The 20794-nt window shown below is 44.2% G+C and overlaps 1 protein-coding gene across 2 annotated transcripts in view; it reads left to right on the top strand.

Annotated features, from left to right (window-relative positions):
• Nucleotides 1-15285, top strand: part of LOC116945520 (excitatory amino acid transporter 2-like) — a 78802-nt gene extending 63517 nt beyond the window's left edge. The window contains exon 11 of one of the 2 annotated variants that reach the window (XM_032959868.2): nt 1476-15285. In XM_032959868.2, the coding sequence (XP_032815759.1) occupies nt 1476-1553 (78 nt within the window). In that variant the 3' untranslated portion in view covers nt 1554-15285. The remainder of the gene's footprint in view (nt 1-1475) is intronic. The other variant, XM_032959869.2, reaches the window with a different exon arrangement.
• The last annotated feature ends 5509 nt before the right edge of the window (nt 15286-20794 follow it).

Here is a 20794-nt window from a genome sequence, read left to right as displayed (position 1 = left end):
TGAGAGCAGTTTTTGAAAATGTCTGCAAAAGTTTAATGTGAAACATAAAGAGCAACGTACTGATGTAATTAGTTTCGTGTGTGTGCTTTTTTTTTCCAGTGCATATTACTTGCTATAACATACTGATCAGAAATGCAGGCACTTCACAAGGAACGTGGATCTCAGGGCAGAAAACTACACACAGTAGCATGGAGAGAAAAGATAAACTTGTGAGAACAAATGCAAATGATAGGCCTCAACTTTATTGTTAATTGTGAGTAAGCAGACTTGTGCCCAGGCCGGACACATCGCTGGAAGGGTTGATGGTCAATGGGCAAGGATTGGTGATGGCATTGCATCCAAAGGAGAGACACACTCAGGATGCCATGACCAGCCACGGAGATGCAGCGGTGAAATCTGCTCGTTTACAGGAGGGGTAGATGCTGGCATCACGTGACCACGATGGATAGCGTCAGCGCGGAGAGGCCTTCATCCATCAGTGGATAGATCATAAGTGATGATGCCTCTTACGTGAGATTGCTGCAGCATGGTAATGAGTGCCTTGATCTCTGGATTTTGCCAAGAAGGGATCTGAAGAGATCCAGCGAGTTCCGAAATTTGTGTGTTTATAATCTAGCCCAAAGCAACCACGAGGAGGGAGACGAGGCTTCGTTTCGTTTGAGAGGCAACAATCAAAGATAACCTTCTCAAACTGAAGATATTCTGCGCAGGAAACAGCCCTGTTAATTCTTAATTAATTTGTGCAGCTTCATTCTTTTATTCCAAAGTTGCTGCCTGTCAAAGAGAGTTATTCTGCTCACATTAAGAGCCCATGCTTGGAATATATTATTCCCTCAAATAAAACTGACACGTCTTGACACTTGCTACTTGATAAGAAACAGTGCTGAACATTAAATAATGGAGGCACCATGAGCGAACCCGCAAAAAATGTCATTGCTATTTTCTGACTTGTATATTTTTTTAAAGTTGGCGGTAGTCTGCTAAACAAAACCACAGTGTTAATAAAATGCTGTATACATATAATAGACTATCTTTTCAAGCACTGACCGTTTTTAAAATCGATGGTTCTTCTTCTTCAGAGCTCTGAGGGCAAAGCCATTGCCTTAAACTTCATGTTGTATTCTGTTTTATATGTTTACACAGTGCTCATGAACATGGTGACAGTGGTGATGTTATATCCGGAGTGCTAATAATACCATACCTACAGTATTTAAACTTCGATGCATTGATTGGTTTAAAAAAAAAACACACATGACATGCACGCTATTGGCCGAGTGTTCTGCCCTTCTCTTTGCAAAGTTAAATTAATATTTGTTTCCGATTTAAAGGTGGAACAGAGGTGTAAGGTACGCTTTCAAAGGCATCCTTTTGTGAAGAGCGACAGTGTCGGTAACCGACACTGATGACGTTCAGAGTCGCACTGAGACGAATTCCGTCTTGGTCACGTCTGCGTTTTTCTTAAAATCGGTTTGCAGGCCGGTGCGGCGGGCAAAAATGGTGCCACGACAGAGTTCACACTGTTTGAGGAGGACCCATGGAAGCGTGAAAGCTGAACGGACAGCGGAAACGGATGAATGAGGGCGCAGATGCAGGACTCCTTCCCACTGACCCCCCAACACTCCCAGCCCGAACCCAACTTCTCTCCACTTCTCCTCCGTGCCGTCCATTTTTTTTTTTTACCCCAAAACCTCCCCACACGCGCGTGCCGGGATGTGCACCACTTGGGGCTGCGCCGGTCGCTGGGTTTTGTAAGCCGTGACATCGCTGGTGGCAGAGCTGACCCGTGGCATTTTGTTCTGTAAAAGTAAAGAAATTACCATCGTCACTGGATTATAAGATGGTCCGGAAAGTGAGATGCTTCCCAAAACATTTATATAAAATCTGGTCGCACACGCACGCATGCATAACAGATTAATGAGACGCATCCCATAACGGGTTTTAAAATCGCATGGGAAAAAACGCGGGTGATAATCTGGACAATGCGCTCATATAGATTATATTTAAATACAGGCGTAAGAGTCCACTAAAACCATAATACAATGACACAAGACCATTATATATCAAGGTGCATGGCAGTCGATTTAAATATATGAACGTTAATTAAGTAAATTTGTCAATGCAATCGTAACACAAAATGGCAGGCTGAACATGTAAAAGTGTCTTCCTGTCTAAACAAGCTTAGAGCAGTGTTCTATCTCTGCAACCATGCGCCAATGATGGAAATTCCACACCCTTATGGCAGGGACCAGTCTACTGCGTTGAACTGAGCAGATGACTCTTTTACTGGAATACACACCCAGGACCTTCGCATGTGAGCTGAGTGACAGCTAAACATGGCCAGATTTTATGAGAGCAAAACTGTAACATTGCAAATTAAAAATTTATGTCGCCAATTAGCTCAGATGATTATTCCATGTTTTTGAGATTCTGGGTTCAAATCCCAGGCACTGGTCCCCTGAAATGTTCATCCACATTCCCATGTGTGGCGGTTTTAATGGACTCAGCCCTGTGGTTTTACCCCACTGCCAAGGCAGTGCCAAAAAAGTAGCTTAAATAATAATGAAAACTTACTTCATTAGTGAATTTGGCACTTTTTCCCAATTGAGATTTTAGATTTTGGTTTTTAAATATGTGGCTTCCTTTCTAGGCAATGACAACTTATATATTTAAACACAAGTAGGCTTTCGCGACCAATATTACAATTCATAATTGATCTTTTTTGGGGTCAGAACGCATAACTAATAAAATGTGTATCATAAAGTATCATAAATCCTCCGGCACCCAACACAGCCAATTAATAAACTCGTCACGTGATGAACAAACGTGGCTAATTAATTACTGCCACAGCAGCGGCAACGCCTGTGCATCGGAGAGCGACTTCGCAAACATTTGACGGCCATTGCAATGAAAACCTGCGGTGAAATGACCCAGGGCACTTTCCTGACCATCGGAGAAGTCCCGTTCACGAAATTTCTTCATTCAGTCTGCCATCAACGTGTGGCTGCCCCCGCACCCCGCGAGCGGCTCGTGTGAGGCGCAGGGCAGCGCCCAGGCGCGTCGACCCGCGCCGCTCTGCGCCCCGTGCGACGTCAAGGCTGCATGCGGTGCTCGCGTGCCCCCAACGTGTTAACCCCCTGACGGCCCTCTCCAATGTCGGCATTTCCCACTGCCGAGATGCAACGGAGGACCGTCTCCTGAAGCGTTCATTCGATTTGCGTTTAATTCCTCCTTTGTTTCGGTTCATTCTTTCAACAACAACAACAACAACAAAATCAAAACATATCAGCGAGATCCGTTGGTGTTTTGACGTGTGCTTTTTAAGGAACCTTTTTTCTTAAATAAAAAAAAAAGTTGTATTAATAAATACGCTTTTCGATGTGGGCAGGGTGCCACAGTGAACGAATGAGCAGCAGTAGCAGCCATTTTTAATCGACGTTGAGGTTAAACGGGGAGACATTCAGCAGAATCCAATCGTGAGCTTGCGGAGTCTGTATCGAGATGTGCCCGGGCAGGGCGATGTTAAAGCACACACAGCAATAACCGAAGCTACATAATAGCGGTGCTCACTTCATAAGGCATTCCTTATTAAACCTCAGGCTGCACATTTTATAGGCTGGCGTTGAGAGCCAGCGAGCTTAGTGGTCAGCACGCTTGCAACTCGACTGCTCAACCCAAGGGTTAACAGTTTAATTCCGCTACCGGGCACTTGGCAATTTCTGCTGCGGAGTTACCAAAGCACACAGCCTGCCGGACAATGGACATTAAAGACCCCCGAGGCAACACGTGCAAAAATAAGCCATGTGTGTGCCAGTGGCCTAACCTCAATTTCAATCGTTTTAAACGATAACACCTGGTTGCAAAGGGTGTCAGTCGTCCCAAGAGAGGTTTAAATAAAGGGACGTTGAATTTACATTGCATTATTGAATTACTTAAGATGGGAGTCACTGGTAAATACAATGGTGCAGTAGCATATATATGCATATCTTGTTTTTGCTGTATTAATTTAACTTGGGTTACTTTAGTGGAATGTTTAATTTACACAGCAGATTGCACTTCCTTTCATTTAATGGACTAGTTTTATATATATATAAAACACAACATTTACTTAAAAGCAAACGTGTGAATGTTACTAAAGCAATTCAGGTCAGTGTATTCCATCGCAGAATAATTATGTTTTCATTACAATTTACTGAGGACATGAAATAGGTATTTGATTATTTTTTTTTAACCGGTACATTGCATAAACCACGCACGTGCAAAATTTTTTAGCTATTTCCGTTTTTTACATTTTCTTCTGGTAACCTTCGCTTCTGTAAAAACTAAATCTTTGCATTGTAAAAGCGCGAGCAATGCAACGCAACAACAAACAAACAAAACCACATCACGGTGACGCTCCAGCGGCGGAATTGACCGCAGTGCCCAAAAAAAAACCGCACCGCTAAAACACCGAAAACGTCGTTGGACGTGACAGCACAACGGCGCTCGACCATCTTATCTCGCCTGCTCCACCCCACCGGTGTCCGCTACGCGTCGCCGGACCGGCGCGTCGCCGACACCGCTCGGGGGGCTCGAACTGAGTTCCGTCGCCGGCGTCGCTGCGCGACTTTGCACCCCCGTTATTGAGCGACGCCTCACCCCAGATTTCATCCCCTCCCCCCCCCCCCCGCGTGTGAGTGTGTGTGTGTGGGAGGGGGGGATCAGTTGGCAATGCCGGGCCACATTCACAAGAGAGGAAGGGGGCGGTGAGGGGGGGGGTGTGCGTGTGTGCGTGTGTGTGTGGAGACGTGCCCGCTTCCGAGCATCCTCGTCCTATGTTCCGTCTTTCTCCCGCGCATGGCTTGCTTGCGACAACGACGCGCACGACTGCATGCAGTGCGTGGACATTTTGCTTGCATAGGGCATGGTGAAGCAACTGTGTTGGGTATTGTTACAAGTGGGAGGATGGGGGAGCACATGAAGGGGTGCGGGTCTCCGCTATTTACGACGGGCAAGCGAGCGGCAGTAATGAGCTGGGGGGGGGGTCTTTCAGCGCCCGAGTGACGTCCCCTTTTAGTCAAAAAGCCGTGGAGTCTCTGAGTGGAGGAGGGGGGGGGTGTGTGTAGAGAAAGAGTTTCGTGTTTGTCATTGGCACGCATGCCTGCATGCATTAAGCCATCGGACGCATCCGCACAATCTAATGAGTTGTCCTCGTCGCCGCTGCTTTATTTTAACTTGTGCTGCGGCAACCGTCAAGCTCCGTGCAATGGATGGCAAAAAAAAAATCGGCCCTGGGAAAGCGAATCGTGGCGTTGTGCTCATGCGCATCGCGCGTGCCGTGCTGCACGCGTCTCGCACGCATTTCTGGCAGCGCACGGCGCAATCGGAGTGGTGGTGCAGTGGTTACACTTCGCCGCGGTCCGCATTGACCCGGTTCCAATTTGGAATCTGAACGTGGTCTTGGCATCGCATAGGTCAACTCATAGGACGTAAAATCAGTACCTGCCGATTTGCAGTTGTTAACCTCGGCACTGGAGAGATGAACGTGGCTGAGGCATCCCCATTGCACCGAAGCGACATCCAGTTTTGGCCTTGCTGCCCGTAACGGGCGCTCGCTAACAGTAACAGCCCTGACAGCCTAAGCCAGGATAAATGGGGATAAGTGAATGCATACTGCATCTTCATATATGCAGTGCACACACACAGACGTGTGTTAGCAATACATATTGCATATATGCTGGACAGTTTATGCAAGGGATGATAAAAAATTTTAGTAATGAGATATTGAAAAAATATGAACCAACCGAATGTGAATTTGGATGCAAACACTTTATACCTTGGCAACAATATAAGAATAATGTATACATGCGTGAACTTGTGTGGAAGCACAACATGCACATTGTATTTAAAACAATACATGCGCAAACTAACGGAATGGCGATCAACAATAGTAAACCTCAGTGTGGTGCGGTGGTTGGCACGCTGCGCGATTAACACCACGAACCCGAGTTCAATTCCAGGCCACGGCTAAGTTCAATTCCAGGCCACGGCTAACATCAGTGGCGAGTGATATCTGAACTAGTGCTGGCCCCCTATACAGCCTTCACCATCTCCCATTAACTAGCGTGGTGAAGTATGGTCAAACACCCACCCCCCCCCCCCCCATGACTGATGTGGCACGTGGAGGCCCGCTTCCAATTGTGGATTGAGGGAGGGCTGTCGATTATGATTTTAATCGAATGCAGGTAAATTAAATGTTATAGGTGTTAAGACTGCATATATTTAAGATCTGTTTTAAAACTTGCAGGCCTTCCATTGCCTCCGTATCCTGTGCATTCAGTTGGTCATAATTCAACGTCTTTCCCAAACCGTTTCATCTCTTTGGCCCGAGTAGGTGATGGCAATACCGCATTCCCGTGGAAGGCACCAGTATTTTCCAGAGTGCAATCGCTTGTATGCTTCCCACAAAGTGGTACTCATTTAACCGACCCGACAGAGATGATGAGCCAAACTCGCAGCTTTGAAAATGCAAGTCAAGTACCCTAACTGCAGCACCACCCGACTGGAGTTTATGCACACACACACGCATGCCTGCCCGTACACCGATTAATGCACAGCAAATACATACGGCACGCCCGTATGCATTTATACGTGTATTTTTCACAAGGCTTTCTTTGCCGTGAGAAAATGTCATCCATTGCCGTGCCCCCCGTGTGCGTAAAGCGCTACAGAACGCTTGGGAGAATTCCACCACAAACCCTGGCACGGAGAGAGCCGTGTTTGTGCACACGGTGGCTCAATAGAGTTGCCCATGCATGCACAGTCCTGAGCCTTGTGCCATGCAGAACGTTTCCACGCTCAAACAGGCTGCGGCCTAACACTTTCTCCTGTGAGCTTGAGGACATTTTTTTTTTGCAAGCTCTCGAAGCCGATGTTGCGTCGCACCCCTCTGATAAAAAAAAAATTGTGACAGAACATTTCAAATCGCTGAAACATTTTATTTTCTTTACACAGCCCAAGTTAATGATGGACAAGTGTTGACATGGGTACATGTACAGGCCTTTTTGCCAGTCCACTGCTGGATGGATGAGGGCGCCGCCACACCGCGCCGGTCGTGGGTTGTTTTTTTTTTGCTGCATCTGTCTGTCACCACCCGTGGTGTGGGTGCGGAGTAGCGAAGGTGGATAGCGTAGATGTGGGAGCAGAGAAAGTGCAGGACAGCAATGTGTTTTGCTGCACTGGCCCTCCACATGCGGTTGACATGTAAAGACTAAATCTATGTACAAGACAGTTATTATCAAGTCAAGTAGAAGTGTCTCTCTGCTCTGATGATGAGCCATTTGGGGGTGAGCTCATCTACATTGGCAAACCCAGAGCCAGTGGGTGGAAATTCCACATTCTTATCCTAGGTGAGAGGTTCTGCAAAGTTGTACCCATTCTTTTAATTCGGCCCTGGCCAAGACTAAAACTAAATATTGGAGTTTATGGAAAATAAGTTGGGTCAGTCCAGTCTTTGGCTGCATTTCGCAAATTCATATTTTATTAATACGCATCGGACATATGGTTATCATTTCAAAATACTTTTCAAACGTTAGACTAAACTCTCAGACTGTGGCCGTGTTATTATTAAGCCCCACAGCTTCTGAGTTTAATATCCAGAACATTTTTAACACGAGAACTGCAGGTAAGTATATAGTCTAATTCTTTGCCATAACTGATTGCCATAGCCGTTAGTTTTATTCTCAAGGAATTGAGGAAAGGAAAAAAGTGTGAGTGAAGTGGTATTGTGAACAAGGTCTGTTTTCGTTTTTTTTTCTCAAATAAATGTTTGAAGCGATTTGAAATTAGATTCCTCAACCACGGAAAACCCTCCTTAATAGAGGAATCTGAATTGTGAACTAATTATCCCATTGTTATTATTATAAACACAAGCACAATGTATTTCTCATCATCAATTCAGGTGCGTTATTTTTTTGACCATTTTCTAATTTCGCACCACCTGCGTACAAACTTTTTTTTTACTGCATTACACTTTTCACTTCAACGGCAGGGGAAATTATAAACCCCATTTTACTTCAAGAATAATAAATTCTGTGTTGATTTGCCCATTTGGCGATACTCAATGAAGAAGTATTAATATTATTCAGTGCTATTTTAGGAAAACTGTATTGTGGATCGCCACATTATAAACACAAATCGTGTATTTTTTAGTGTTCAATATTGAAGACAAAAAAATTCTGAGTAGATAAAAAAGATAAAAAAACACACAAAAAATATATCGTGTAGTTCAATTGCGTCATTTAGCCATAGACACTGTTGTAATATAGATTCGTTACGTAGTCACGCGTGGAAGTTACAAAGTTAATTTTGAGGTTCGTGCAATAGTCGTGTATTAGATGCACACACACACACACACATGGGAGGGAGTAAAATAGTTTTGAGAACGGCAGTGGCACCAATCTTAGTTGAACGTTGAGTCACAGAGTCCCTTAGACAAACGATCAGTGGTGAATGCCCATTGACGGCCCCTGGGCCTGTGGTGGAAATCCCACGGTTTTTGTTTGTGTGCTCCGGTTAATAGTTGTCCGTAAATTGACCAAATTTGTGACTTCTGACAAGTTTCTAATCATTTGTTTCGACCCCAGAAGAAGAGATGAGTCGACCCTGACCGGGATTTGAACTCGCAATCTTGTGAATGTGAACGATCGGCCGTATATTAATGAGGGTGCATTTGTAAATGACGTTACGAGCCTCAGGCACCCTTTCAAAGTGTCATTTGGCAAAATGCATTGACTGCCCCGCGTATACGATAATGCACACACACACAATACAATTCAATGGTTAACGGTAGTGTTATAGAAGGCATTAGATACATAATTTACATATCAGTGCTATGTTAATTGAATAAACGTATTGTGAAGTATCGTTGCATGGAGAGCTACATAAAAAAAAAATCCCATATTGTGTACAATGTGAACATAATGTAGGTGGAATGTATAGTGTTTACGTTACCTAATTCACTGCCAAGCGAATTACCTTTTCACCCAAAATGGTTTTCAGTCCCTTTCCCGCGTGGATAAATTGCAGCAGCTCTGCCCATTGTGCCCATTGAATACAGGAAACCGCATTGAGTGAGTGGCATTAATGTGTGGCTTTCTCCCGAGCATTCCGCTCTCCTCTCACATGCAAATTAAACGCTTAAAAGGGAGTTGGCAAACATCCAAGAAGCCCCCTGCAAAAAGAGTCTTACAGACTCGGTCTTTCATGGGCAAGGATATTTAAACAATGAAGTGAAATTGATATTGCATCTTATCCTTAGCCTTGCATATTTCATTCCTACAACCTTACTTTTTTTTACGATCGAGTATCGTTTCTAATGATGCAGTGCATATAGTAACTGAACGGCCATCAGATTTGATGTTCATCATCGGTCTTGATCAATCCACTGCTGGATGAAGACCTCCCATAGTCACTGTCATCTCAAGGTTCTGCGATGTAACAATCTGCTTAGCACCTGCAGACGAGCCGATTTCTTCGCTCCATCTCCTTGGGTGGCGTACTTTCCGATGATGCCATTCATGTAAATTGAATTTGCCCTTTCTGCAAAAATTGCTAAATCATCAAATCGCAGTCAGTAATTCAACAAAGATCATTTCAATGGGTGGCCCTAAGGCAGTAGTGACAATTCCGCATTCCCATCGTGGGGGGCCATTAAACCCACAAGAAAGCCACGAAGTAGGACTACATTTAATCTTCTCTGGAAAGACGATGGGCTGAGTTTAACTCCCTTCCACCAGTATGTGAATTCGCCATCTTCTGATTATAGATTACACACTCAATTGGTAAATATGGAAACATTGCATCAAACCTAAGTGAAGAATGCAAAACTATGCTCATAAAAAATATTCTGACAAAAGAATTCCGCACCACAGGCCATGCATGAGATGTGCCAATGAATGAGACATCAGTAGAAGTCCTGCACTGCCATGCTCCACGCTGGCAAGAATTGGGTGTTTATGAATAGCGAGGCTGGGTAGCCAACTGGTCACTTCCCATCACAACCAGGCTAGTTTCCACTACGTTCACATTTTGATCACTATCAATGCGCAGTAATATCTGTAGGACACTGCCAACATGTAGACTGCCATGTAAGTGCACATAAAGCCTTTTTTTATTGCAGTCATATAGCAAGTTTCAAATTGTAAAATTACTGTCATTTTTTTTAACTGTGCGGTTACGTTGACGGAAAATGAACAAATAATAGAAATAATTAATCAGCATCTTCCTTTTTTATTGATTGACCAGCTATTCAATAATTAAACCGCGATTTAATCATTAAACCAAGTAACACCCCATTATCAATTATAAAGGTTTCCCCTTTGCACAGGGGACCTGGTAAAAAAAAATGATGGCAATAAAATAACAGATATCTGTCCAAAAAAATTTATACAAATTCGCCGTTTAGGAATCTTAAAGAAAACAGTTATCTCAATTTGTTTCTTACCTGGTTGATTAAAAGACATTTAAAAAATGTGAAATTTACTCAAATCAATTATTCTTTGCAATCAACACGAGTGCGTTTTTAACATCAAAGTTCGTGAATTTTTGCAAGCCTTCATTTATCTGGGGCTTCAGAGGCTCAGGGTGGGTCTCCTATTGGGCGCGATGAGAACTGTTGACAGAGCATAATTGTGCAGTGAGGAAACATTGCCTCTGGCTTAAAATTCCCCCGAACAGTCGGAAAATTGGCTGTCGCCTGATTGAGAAACTGAAATTGCAACAAAAACCTATTAAAATAAATTACAATCTAGAGGTCACCATGGCCAGCGTTAGTGGTGTCACCAAACCTTGCCAATCACTCCATTGTCGTAGTGCGACCATGCATGAACAATGCACAACGGACAAACGCAGATGTATGTTGAACTTACCTTGCACCGTACGTAGCCAACCATGCTGATCGGAGGTATGGGGGAAGGACGACAAACTAAATACAAAAAGCAATTTTAAAGGAATTAGTTTTTCAATCTAGATATTAAAGTGCACAGCTCCATTGGCTTCCTAATATCAGAAGGAAGAGCATTCCAAGTGGCCACAGAAGCGCATATGAAAGCGTGTGATGCGACGAACCACAGATGATCTCTCAGTGGCCAATGTCACCCACAAACCATGTTAGAAGATGAAATACCGCTCATTGCCGTTCCTAATCAGCCGCCAACGACAACGCCAAGATATGAGCTCCATTGCTTTACACATATTGTAGACGGAATGTTTGTTGTTCAGTCAATGCCGCTCGGTTTCCTGTATTGAATTGGCATAAAATATTATAATGCGTAAAAAGAAAAAGACTATACCTGCTTCTGCTTTTGTGAATTCCTGAAAAGTGCTTTTTTTCTCGCAGCTGACCTAAAGCAAATTCATCGTTCGTGCATGCCAATAACAATTATGACTCGATAGTTCTGACCGATGACATGTTGGTAAACAGCACCTTGTAGCAAAAAGGCTGGGGAAAAAAAACAAGTCTCCCAATAATGATGGTTAATCATAAGACGCTGGGTTAAATGTAATTCCAGAGTATATGATTTAAATCGATGGGAACTCTTTCCATAATGAAACTTCACGTTATAAATGAGGAGGAAATGTTGAAGCCCTATTACCTTCAACAAAATTGAATTATTGCCTCAATACATCAAAAACATTCAATTGGCAAGCCTCAAATTAAATGCTAAATATGTGTGGTTCATTGAAACCAGCCTATCACACGCGCTGTAAATGTTAAAACTGGTCAGGGCATCTCGACCAATAGAGGCACAGTGCTAAGAAAAAGGTCACATTCCCTGCAGTACATCTTCATGTGGAAATTCCCTATCAAGTGATAACTTTAAAGTGCTTGTATCATGATGAATTTGCAGATACTCGCTTGTTGCCTGTCCGTTCTGATGAGAAGAGTGGACATCGCTTTTCAGTTGATTTCATGGAACTGGTGGATGAGTGATGCAGGGAAAACAGATACATATCTATCGTGGAATTTGAAGTCTATTTTGGCGGTTGCCGCAAACACAAACAAATTTTGAATTTGAACACCCGTTGAGAGGGACACATATATATATACACCTAGCCACAAATCCACTCCTTAAAATCAACGCGGCGATTTTGCTTGCAAGTGTGTAACCGTGTCGGTTGATCGTGACGGGTTGTCTTTTTTTGCGTCAGTTCTCGCTGTTTGTGTCCCCCGCGCCGATGTGTGACGTGATGCTGTTGTGTAAATTGTAGGTTTAACGGAGGGAAAAAACAAAAACACACAGCGAGACGGAGAGAAACCGCCTGCACGTACAAAAAAAAATCAACTGCGACACGCGAAGCCAACGCTCTGAACGCTGGGAGCACGGAGACGCAGCGCACGGGCAGGAGTGGTGGTGGGGGGAGGGCAGGGGGTGGGGGGGCCGCGTAGTTTTTTTTAGCGAAACATGAGCACACGGGGGGGGGGGGGTGGGTGAGGTGGGGGAGGGGGCCCATTCGTGAATCGTTGTTTTTTCCATTTGTATTTCACGTTTTGTAAAGTGGTGTTCGTGGCGGTGCGGGGTGGTTTTGGTTTTCAAAAACTGTGAGGGGGGTGGGGGGGGGGGAAACACCAGCAACAACCGCAGACGGTTGGGGAAACCAGCTTGGGATTGCGTGATGAATATATACGAATGACCTCTCATTACGTTTAACAGTTCAAAGTGCCTCTTGCACGTCTATAAGGATACGGTGATAACGAGCACGACACAATTTAAAAAAAAAGACACAACAGTTACTGTTTGAGTCAAGTTTGGGAGAGGGTTTTTGCTATGGGCGAAAGCGGAAATAGAAAAAGTTCCATTCTCGACCGAAATTTTAGATTGAATTGATTATTTAAAAAAATACAAATAAAAGGCCGGCTTCACCAAAATAAGTCACGAGTTACAAGAAAACTTCTCACGCAGTGCTGCACGGTATTTTAAGCGGCGCGAGTAGATTTTTATGGGCTTTTTAAACACATTTTACGGGCATTGGTGTGTTTACGGTACTTTTAATAAGACTTTTCCCAGAGTGCTCTTCACACTGAAGTGTTGCAAGTACTGTGCTGTGCGGTTTACCGTAAATGTGTACACCCACAAGTGTTAGCATTTTATGACATGTCCACATGCATTGTGATGCACGCGTATGCATGTACCGTATATGTGTGTGAAAAGGGTCTCGCGTTTGCTTTCCTACAAGCCAATTGGTAAGCGTTCATCTCAGTTGATGGTAATGAGTCACTGGTAAGCAAAAAAAATCGACATTCCTATGACGGGGACCAGTCTCTCCAAAGAAACAACCACTACCAACCATCTCTCCAACTTGCTCAGTCCTCCCCCACAGGAGATGCTCATTTTTCCAACCCCTAATCCACGGCAATGATGATGATGATGATCGGTCACAATTGACCCTGGTCGTGATATTAACTCACTCGATGATGATGATGATGATTGAACGCCCAGATATTTTGAAACTGAGCTCAAATCCACACATATATATACAGTACAGTATATGTGAAATGCATTTTAAAGGTTACTTCTGTTTTTTTTTTCTCGCTGGAAAATATCAAAGGTGTTAAACCGACTTATTTTGTATAAGCTGGCGATGTTTTATTTGTATGATGATTAGATTTTAAAAAAATATCTCTTTTTCATATTACATTGCAATCATTAACCCTACTCACACTCTCAAGTTTCAACAAGTTTGTAAATATGATGTTAAAAATCCTAATTGTTGTTTTTTGTTTCGCTCGAATAATTCCGCTAGATGGAATTATTTTGCACATGGTTTATCAAACAAACACGCAAAGTCGATGTCGTTTTTAATAATAATAATAATGATGATCATGAATAATCCGTGTGTTTTAGGTGACTTGTGCAGATCTGTTAAGAGCACACGTTTAGTGGCATAGGACATTGGCGTAGCGTTTGAATAGCATTGTTTAGGTACTGAATGTAACGAACTGCAGGTGTGAGATCGCTTTTCTCTGGCTCGTTTGTAAAAGTTCGTGGACGCTCATTTGCATCGTCCGCACGGCGATGCTCCCGCAGAAACGTCATCAATTTCACAGAGAAGCACAAGTTGTTCACATTATTAATACGAAAATTAAATAAGTAAACATTAATTGCTGGCGGCTGATAGTTATTTATACAAGATTGTAGCGGTAGTGCGTAAGGATTCACATCGCCGCGTAGGGATTTTTTTTCTGAATAACAATTAAAATATACAAACTATTGTCGATCCTGCATATCCGCTCCACAGAGCAATGACGACGGGTGTTATTTAAGTCGTCTGAAAATGAGTCACGGAAAGCTATTTTAATTGAAAAACGATTACTTCATTGGGTGAAATTGATCATTAGATAAATTACATATGTTGGTCCAAACCGAAATGGTTGGCGGTGCGGTACAAGCCCCTTCTTATGCTGCTCAACGCAAGCACTTGTCAGGCTTACTTGGCGCGGTGTGACCTCGACATATGACCGGTTCTGTGTCTTGACACCAGCACTGCAACTTAATGTTACCGGGGCTAGGGGCGAGATATAGGTGACACACTTGAACCAATTCAAGGGCAGCAAATGAAACGACAAAAAAAATATATGAAAAACGTCTTGATCTGGTTAAGAAGAAAAAAACTTGCACACCGAAATTAATAGCGAACGATACTGTAATTCCTTTCAATGCGGGTAACAATGGCACGACAAGAAGCACACGAGCGTGGGCTCTGCTCAGAAAGAGAGGCCCCGTTTGAGAAACGCCTCAAGTTACAAAGGTTACGGTGCACAACTTTCGAATGGCATTCCAGAAAATCCACGTTGCAACCGTTTTCTACGTTCGATGAAACAAGCCTTTGTAAAAGCTCCTCTCTATGCTGTGGCTTTTTTTCGGAATGGACACAGGTGTTTGTTACTTGTTTTTATTTTGTAAAACTCTGGCAAATGGACTTCATTACAAGTGATGTAGTTGTACAGGTAAAAGGATAGTGTCAAAAACCACAGTGTTTGATGTGAATGACAAACAAACAAAACGGCATATGTTCGTGTTGCAAACCTTAGGTAGGTACAAGCGTATATTGATGTGAAGTTAAATGTAATTTATCTTTATGGGACATTACAAATTGGATTGTGGTTAACGCAGTTTATGTTTTTTTTTATTGTGGATGTTTGAACAGTGCATACAAGGGATATTTGTACTGCATATTTTCATTGGAAATGTACCGTATATGCTGAAATGAATTAACCGTTCTTAATAAATGTCTAGATATGGATGTGAACTTCCAAATGGTATAATTGCTCTTTCGTCGACTCAGTCTGCTTTCACAATCAAATTCTGTTCCTCATCAATGACATTAAATTCTGGGTTCTTGCGCAAGAAGGTACAGATTTCGATTTAAAGCTTTCGTGACTGCAAGGATTCATCTTCTTTGGTTCTTTCGGTAAAGTCACGTAGAATGAGAATAAAATAATAAAATAAAATAACACAATAAAATTATCACGACGTTTCAGACAGTCTCGTCCCTTCACCTGATGAAGGCCACTTGTGTTGTGGCCGAAACGTCGGGAGAATTTTATTCTGTTATTTTATTTTATTAATTTATTATTTTATTCTCATTCTACGTGACTTTACCCGAAAGAACCAAAGAAGAAGATGGTACAGGTCAAGATGAAGCCCTGCCATATCATGCCCACGCCACTGCTAACAATAATTATTTCAACTTGTTACGCCACGCACTGTATTCGCTCACTCGTGAAGAGAGGGAACGACTCAGAGGTGCGAGCAACCGCAGACGGGCAGGAAGGCAGCAACCAGGCTGTGAGCAGGGCACCAACAATTGCCCAAGTTCCGTGATCCTCTGTATATTGAATTTGTTTTCAGCCAATTAATGAGTTCGCACGCATGGGGAGAAAACTGGATCACCCAGAGAAAACCCACTTGGGCGAGGAGGCAACACTCTATCATACAGATGGAACAGATGGAGGTTAGTCCACATTTTCAGGACCGCATTCTCCCCGGTGAGCCAGGGTTTGGCACCTCGACGCCCACGTGGAAAGGAGTTTCACAACATTTGTGTGATCCACCGACCCTCGCTGCCTCCACAGCGCTGGAGCAACAGGCCACGTGGCGTAGCCACTGCTGCCCGGCACGGGCGACGGAGCCTTCCACGAGAGGGAGCTCGAGAGTGCCCCCATTTTAAAAGGGGATTTTTGGCCTACTCTTTCATGCCGACCAGACATCTTGGAATAGGTGGGAGTAACTTACACTTGATCTGAGCACACGCAACAGTGCCGATCGACTGTGCTGCACCCGTTTCCATTGCTAGGTGGACAGCAATAGAAAGCTCCGATTAGCACGGTTGGCTACGTACGATGCCAAAGAAGTCCAACATGTGATGGGACCTCCTTTGCCAGTACCAAAATATGAGAATAGGTTTTCCTCTTTTTTTCTGGCAATAAACAGGTGTTAAGATGTTAAACACCAAACTGCTTGTCTTTGTGCTGTACGCCTTTTAGCGTCCTCTGGTCTAACACCGTTTGAGACGAGGCTCAAAAGAAAGCTGTCTCTGATGCGGACCAAGCAGTTTCAAAGACAATGCATATAGTATCAGAGCATGTTTTTTTGTTTGCATGTTCACCACAAGTATTGTGGTTAATGCAGACATGCTTCTTTGTAAACGGTTTCAGTTTGATGTTTTAACATCTTAACACCTATATTCTTAGTTTTTTCGGTAAAGTCACGTTGAAGAGATAGATTATATTATATATATTATATTATTTTGTTGTTTCTCTTCACTGTGACTTTACCGAAAAAACTAAGAATATGAATTACTGCAGTCACGAAAGCTTTAAATCAAAATCTTAACACCTGTTAAGATGTTGCCAGAAAAAAAAGGGAAACCATATTCTCAAGTCCAACATACATACGGCGGGGGAATTTTTTTTAATATATATTAACTGCCACGATGGGAACATAAATCAACTGCTAAATTCTGAATTGCAACTTCAGTGTGCTTAACTATTTCCAACACGGCAAAATACTCCTGATGAGATGGAGAGAGCCTAAAATAGCAATTGCAGGATTTGATTTAAATTATATAACAATCATATAGATGACAATCAATTGAATCTATTAAACAAATTCCCATCCCATTTAATTAAGTTTAATGTTGGGTTCATGTGCTTAGTTGAAACAACCCATGAGAACAAGTTGCCAATTATTTGGTTTTGATTTTTTTGGAAATTCCGCTGATGGAATTCTAACAAGACAAGCGCGCGGTGATTTCCCACTCAATGGAAATAAATGTCCACCGCATTTTTTAAGACGTCTTTCCACCGTGCAATTGCACAAAGCGGCACATGTCGTGACACCGCTGTGGTGCCGATGCCATAATTTGTCTGCTAAAATGCAAAAGGAAGGGTAGCGCAGGGATTTTGTCGATCACCGCTGTGATGGAATCAATGTTAAATAAGCTTGCAGTGACACACTTCAGGGCCACCGTCTTTGCCAAGTCATTCTGGTGGATCTGCCCCTGCTTTTCAAGTGCGTTGGTGGAGCTACCCATCGTTCGGTGTTCGTCCCTGGGGAAAGGGTTATTTTTGTGTTGCAGAGATTCCACGGCAAGAGTCGTTTTTGCATTTTGACAGAGCGCTTGCAAGACATGGCCACGATTGTATGGTGTTGAATGGCGGCGGGGCAAGTAGAAAAATGGAGGTGTGAAGCAGGCCCAGTGCCAATTATAGCAAATCGGAAAAATGTGTTGAAATAATGCGGTAAAACAAATGCATACGGATCTACAAAAGAAAAAGAACGAAATATTAAGAGTTTGACGTATGATGGGACGTGTGTGGCATGGATTAAACCTGCCTCGAGATGGAGACCGGGAAAGAGAGAACTTCACAAGGTCACAATGTCACCGGAGGTCAAGTTGTGCTCATGTTAATGACCATGGAGGGTGATCAGCCGAAGCACACTGCGCCAGTGAGAAGCATCGTACTATGTTGCGCTAACAATGCTTGCAATACATGCTGAGGCAATCCATCTCATGAATATGTTATCTGGTGATACAGTAACACCCCGGTTGACGTTGGGGATGTGTTCTTGAAAGATTGCTACGACGAATATCAAAACGACGTCAGTCAAAGCGATTTGCAGATTTGTAGGTGGTGGAGGCGAAGGCTGAGAGGTGACGGATAACGAGAATGGACGGTGCTGTCAGCGACGTGAGTGTGTGGGGTTGAGTTGATACAAAGCACGTAGTAGTGTTAATAAAGTGACGATGTATTTGCGAAACGACACAAAAGGGATCAACGTAAAATAGGGGTATTACTGCACTACGTTGGCAGGGTTGGACGTGCACTTATAATTGAACACATCCGCCAATAACATTGTGGCCTTGAAAGGAAAAATATATATAATTGGTGCAGTTTGGGGCAATGGGCCAGAGAGAATAAGGCCTCCCCACTCCGTGTCAGTCATCGGAGTCGATTCACCATACTTCACCACGCTGGTTAGTGCAGCTTTCTTGAAGGGGTGGAGGCAAGGCCTGGTTCCGATATCATTCACCAATCACGCCATCCGCAGTCGGCAATCAGAGTTGGAGCACCGTGTTTGCATCATAGAGCTGCTGGCCGCCACAAGACCACCATGCCGCTACTTCACCCCTGATGCCTGACAAACGCAGATATCTGTTTTCCTATCGCTTGCTGTAGGAGCCACTTTGCCGGAGGCAGGGAGCCTCGCCTCTGCCTATCCCAGTCTCAGCGAATGTGTAAATGGCTTAATGTGTAATTGGAATGCGAAGGCAGCATCTTGGTACTGAGGCCAATTCCTCTGGGAGGCTACATGCACTGCTCGCTTGTGTCTGGCCGGGAAAACGCTGAAAATATCAACACCGTCGTCCAGTATTTTGGTTATTCTACGAATCCACGTGTGCACACCGATGTGAGAATGAAAAATCCGAGGTAGACTTTGTGACCCCCCCCCCCCCCGCAAAGTGGAGCCCCAAGTTCCCCCCGCTGGCTTCCGTGAATATGGTAATGTTCCTGGGTATATAAAAAAACCAACCCATTTCACATTACAATTTGTACTTGCAGGCATTACGCACGATAGACGTTGCTATCCCATGACGCCTGGTGTGTCGTGTGCTTTTAATATGTGGCGGGAAGATATTAAAACCACCAGCAGCTGTAAAATATGCGTGCAAGCTCAGACGTGTAAAAATGGCCAAACTGTAACCATATACATTCATAGGAGAGGTATTTTCCCCAATGCCCTGATGATGCCCATGATGAAATAGCCTCAGATAAATCTCTCACAGCTCTTCATATGAGTGCTATATTCTGCCGCCAAGGATGGCGCGAGTCGAGGAAAATGAGAAGAGCACACACATAAACACACCTACATTCAAGTTTCAAGTCTCATTAATTAGGTATAGCCCTGTGAGCCATGCGTCTCTTAAGTCGGGTGCAACCGCAACAAACAAAATATGAACAGAGAACACCTTAAAGCGACGACGCGCGACAGAGACATCCTGAAAAAAAACCAAGCAAATCTTCCAGGAAATAAATAAATAAATAAACGCGCTCACACACACATAAGCATACATTGACTCACACATGTGTAGTGATGTAAAATGGATCACTACAGCGCATAGCGCTAAGTGCTGTAGAACAACGAAATACGGGTGCAGAGGCTCGTACACCATGCAGTACTATACAGTGGGTCACTGGGGGCCTGGTACCGGGTGCTAGCAGAGAGAGGCAAATGAGTCCTGCCGACAGAGTAGGGGATTGCAGCCACTCCGCCAGTGCAGCGAGTAATTGCCACGTGATTGGCCACTGGGGAGCGTGGTGCTGGCAGTTGGCGGAAGGGGGCATATGAGGACGAGTGCACCCTGGCATCGGGTGAAGCCTGTGATGGGCCGGGGTGAGGAATGTGGGGGAAAAGTGACGGAGAGGACACGGGAAGTGTAGCCAGGAATTGTCTAGAGAGTTTCCGAAGGGGGCATGGTTAAGGGCGGAGCCGGGCAGGTGGGAGGTGCAAGGTAGTCTGGAACCTTTGGGAATGTCCCGGAGGGAGGCGTGGCCGAGGGTGGAGCCAGACCGTGCCGAGAGGGATAAAAGGGAAGCCCTGATCGAATATCGGGGCTGTCTGCAGGTGAAGTTGAACCCAAGTGGTACGTCTTCATCTCCATCTCCGACATCGTGGGTCAGGCATCACGTTGGCTGTTCTGACCCGGTTATAGTTACCTCGTGTAAGCAAGAGATAGGCGTGTTATAGTTCCGTGTGTAACGAGTGTAATAGTTAGGTATATTGTAGTTCTGTGTGTAACGGTGTTATGTAGTATAGAATAAACGTTGTTGCCGCCTCCTAAATAGTGTCTCCGAAGTGACTCACTACACATGCATGAATATACATATGCACATACTTTACACACACTGACATACAATGACAACAGCTGCTGTGGTGCCATGGCCTCGAAGCAACTCTGCAAGCGCCGCAGCAACCCCCCCCCCCCCCCCTGGCCCCCACACTGAGCACACACACGCAGCGCAAACACGTAGTTTCCTGAAGGGGGATCGCCTGGCACCAACGGGTGTTAATCCGAAGGGTCCCTAGGAGGAAAGTTCCACTTTTTCTAGGTGCCAGGAGATTGGCCGACCCTCGCAGGACAGGTCACATTGCGGTGCCCCTGAGTTGGCTTAATACTGTATGGGCGCAAAAAAGGTTTACTGGGCCAGCCGCAATGAGTCATTCACGACATCGGGAGTAGCTGTGGTAGAATA

This window comes from Petromyzon marinus, chromosome 24, assembly GCF_048934315.1.
Source record: "Petromyzon marinus isolate PM22_M1 ecotype Great Lakes invasive population chromosome 24, UKy_Petmar_22M1.pri1.0, whole genome shotgun sequence".
Lineage (NCBI taxonomy): Eukaryota > Metazoa > Chordata > Hyperoartia > Petromyzontiformes > Petromyzontidae > Petromyzon > Petromyzon marinus.
This window is presented reverse-complemented; position numbering and strand designations above follow the sequence as displayed.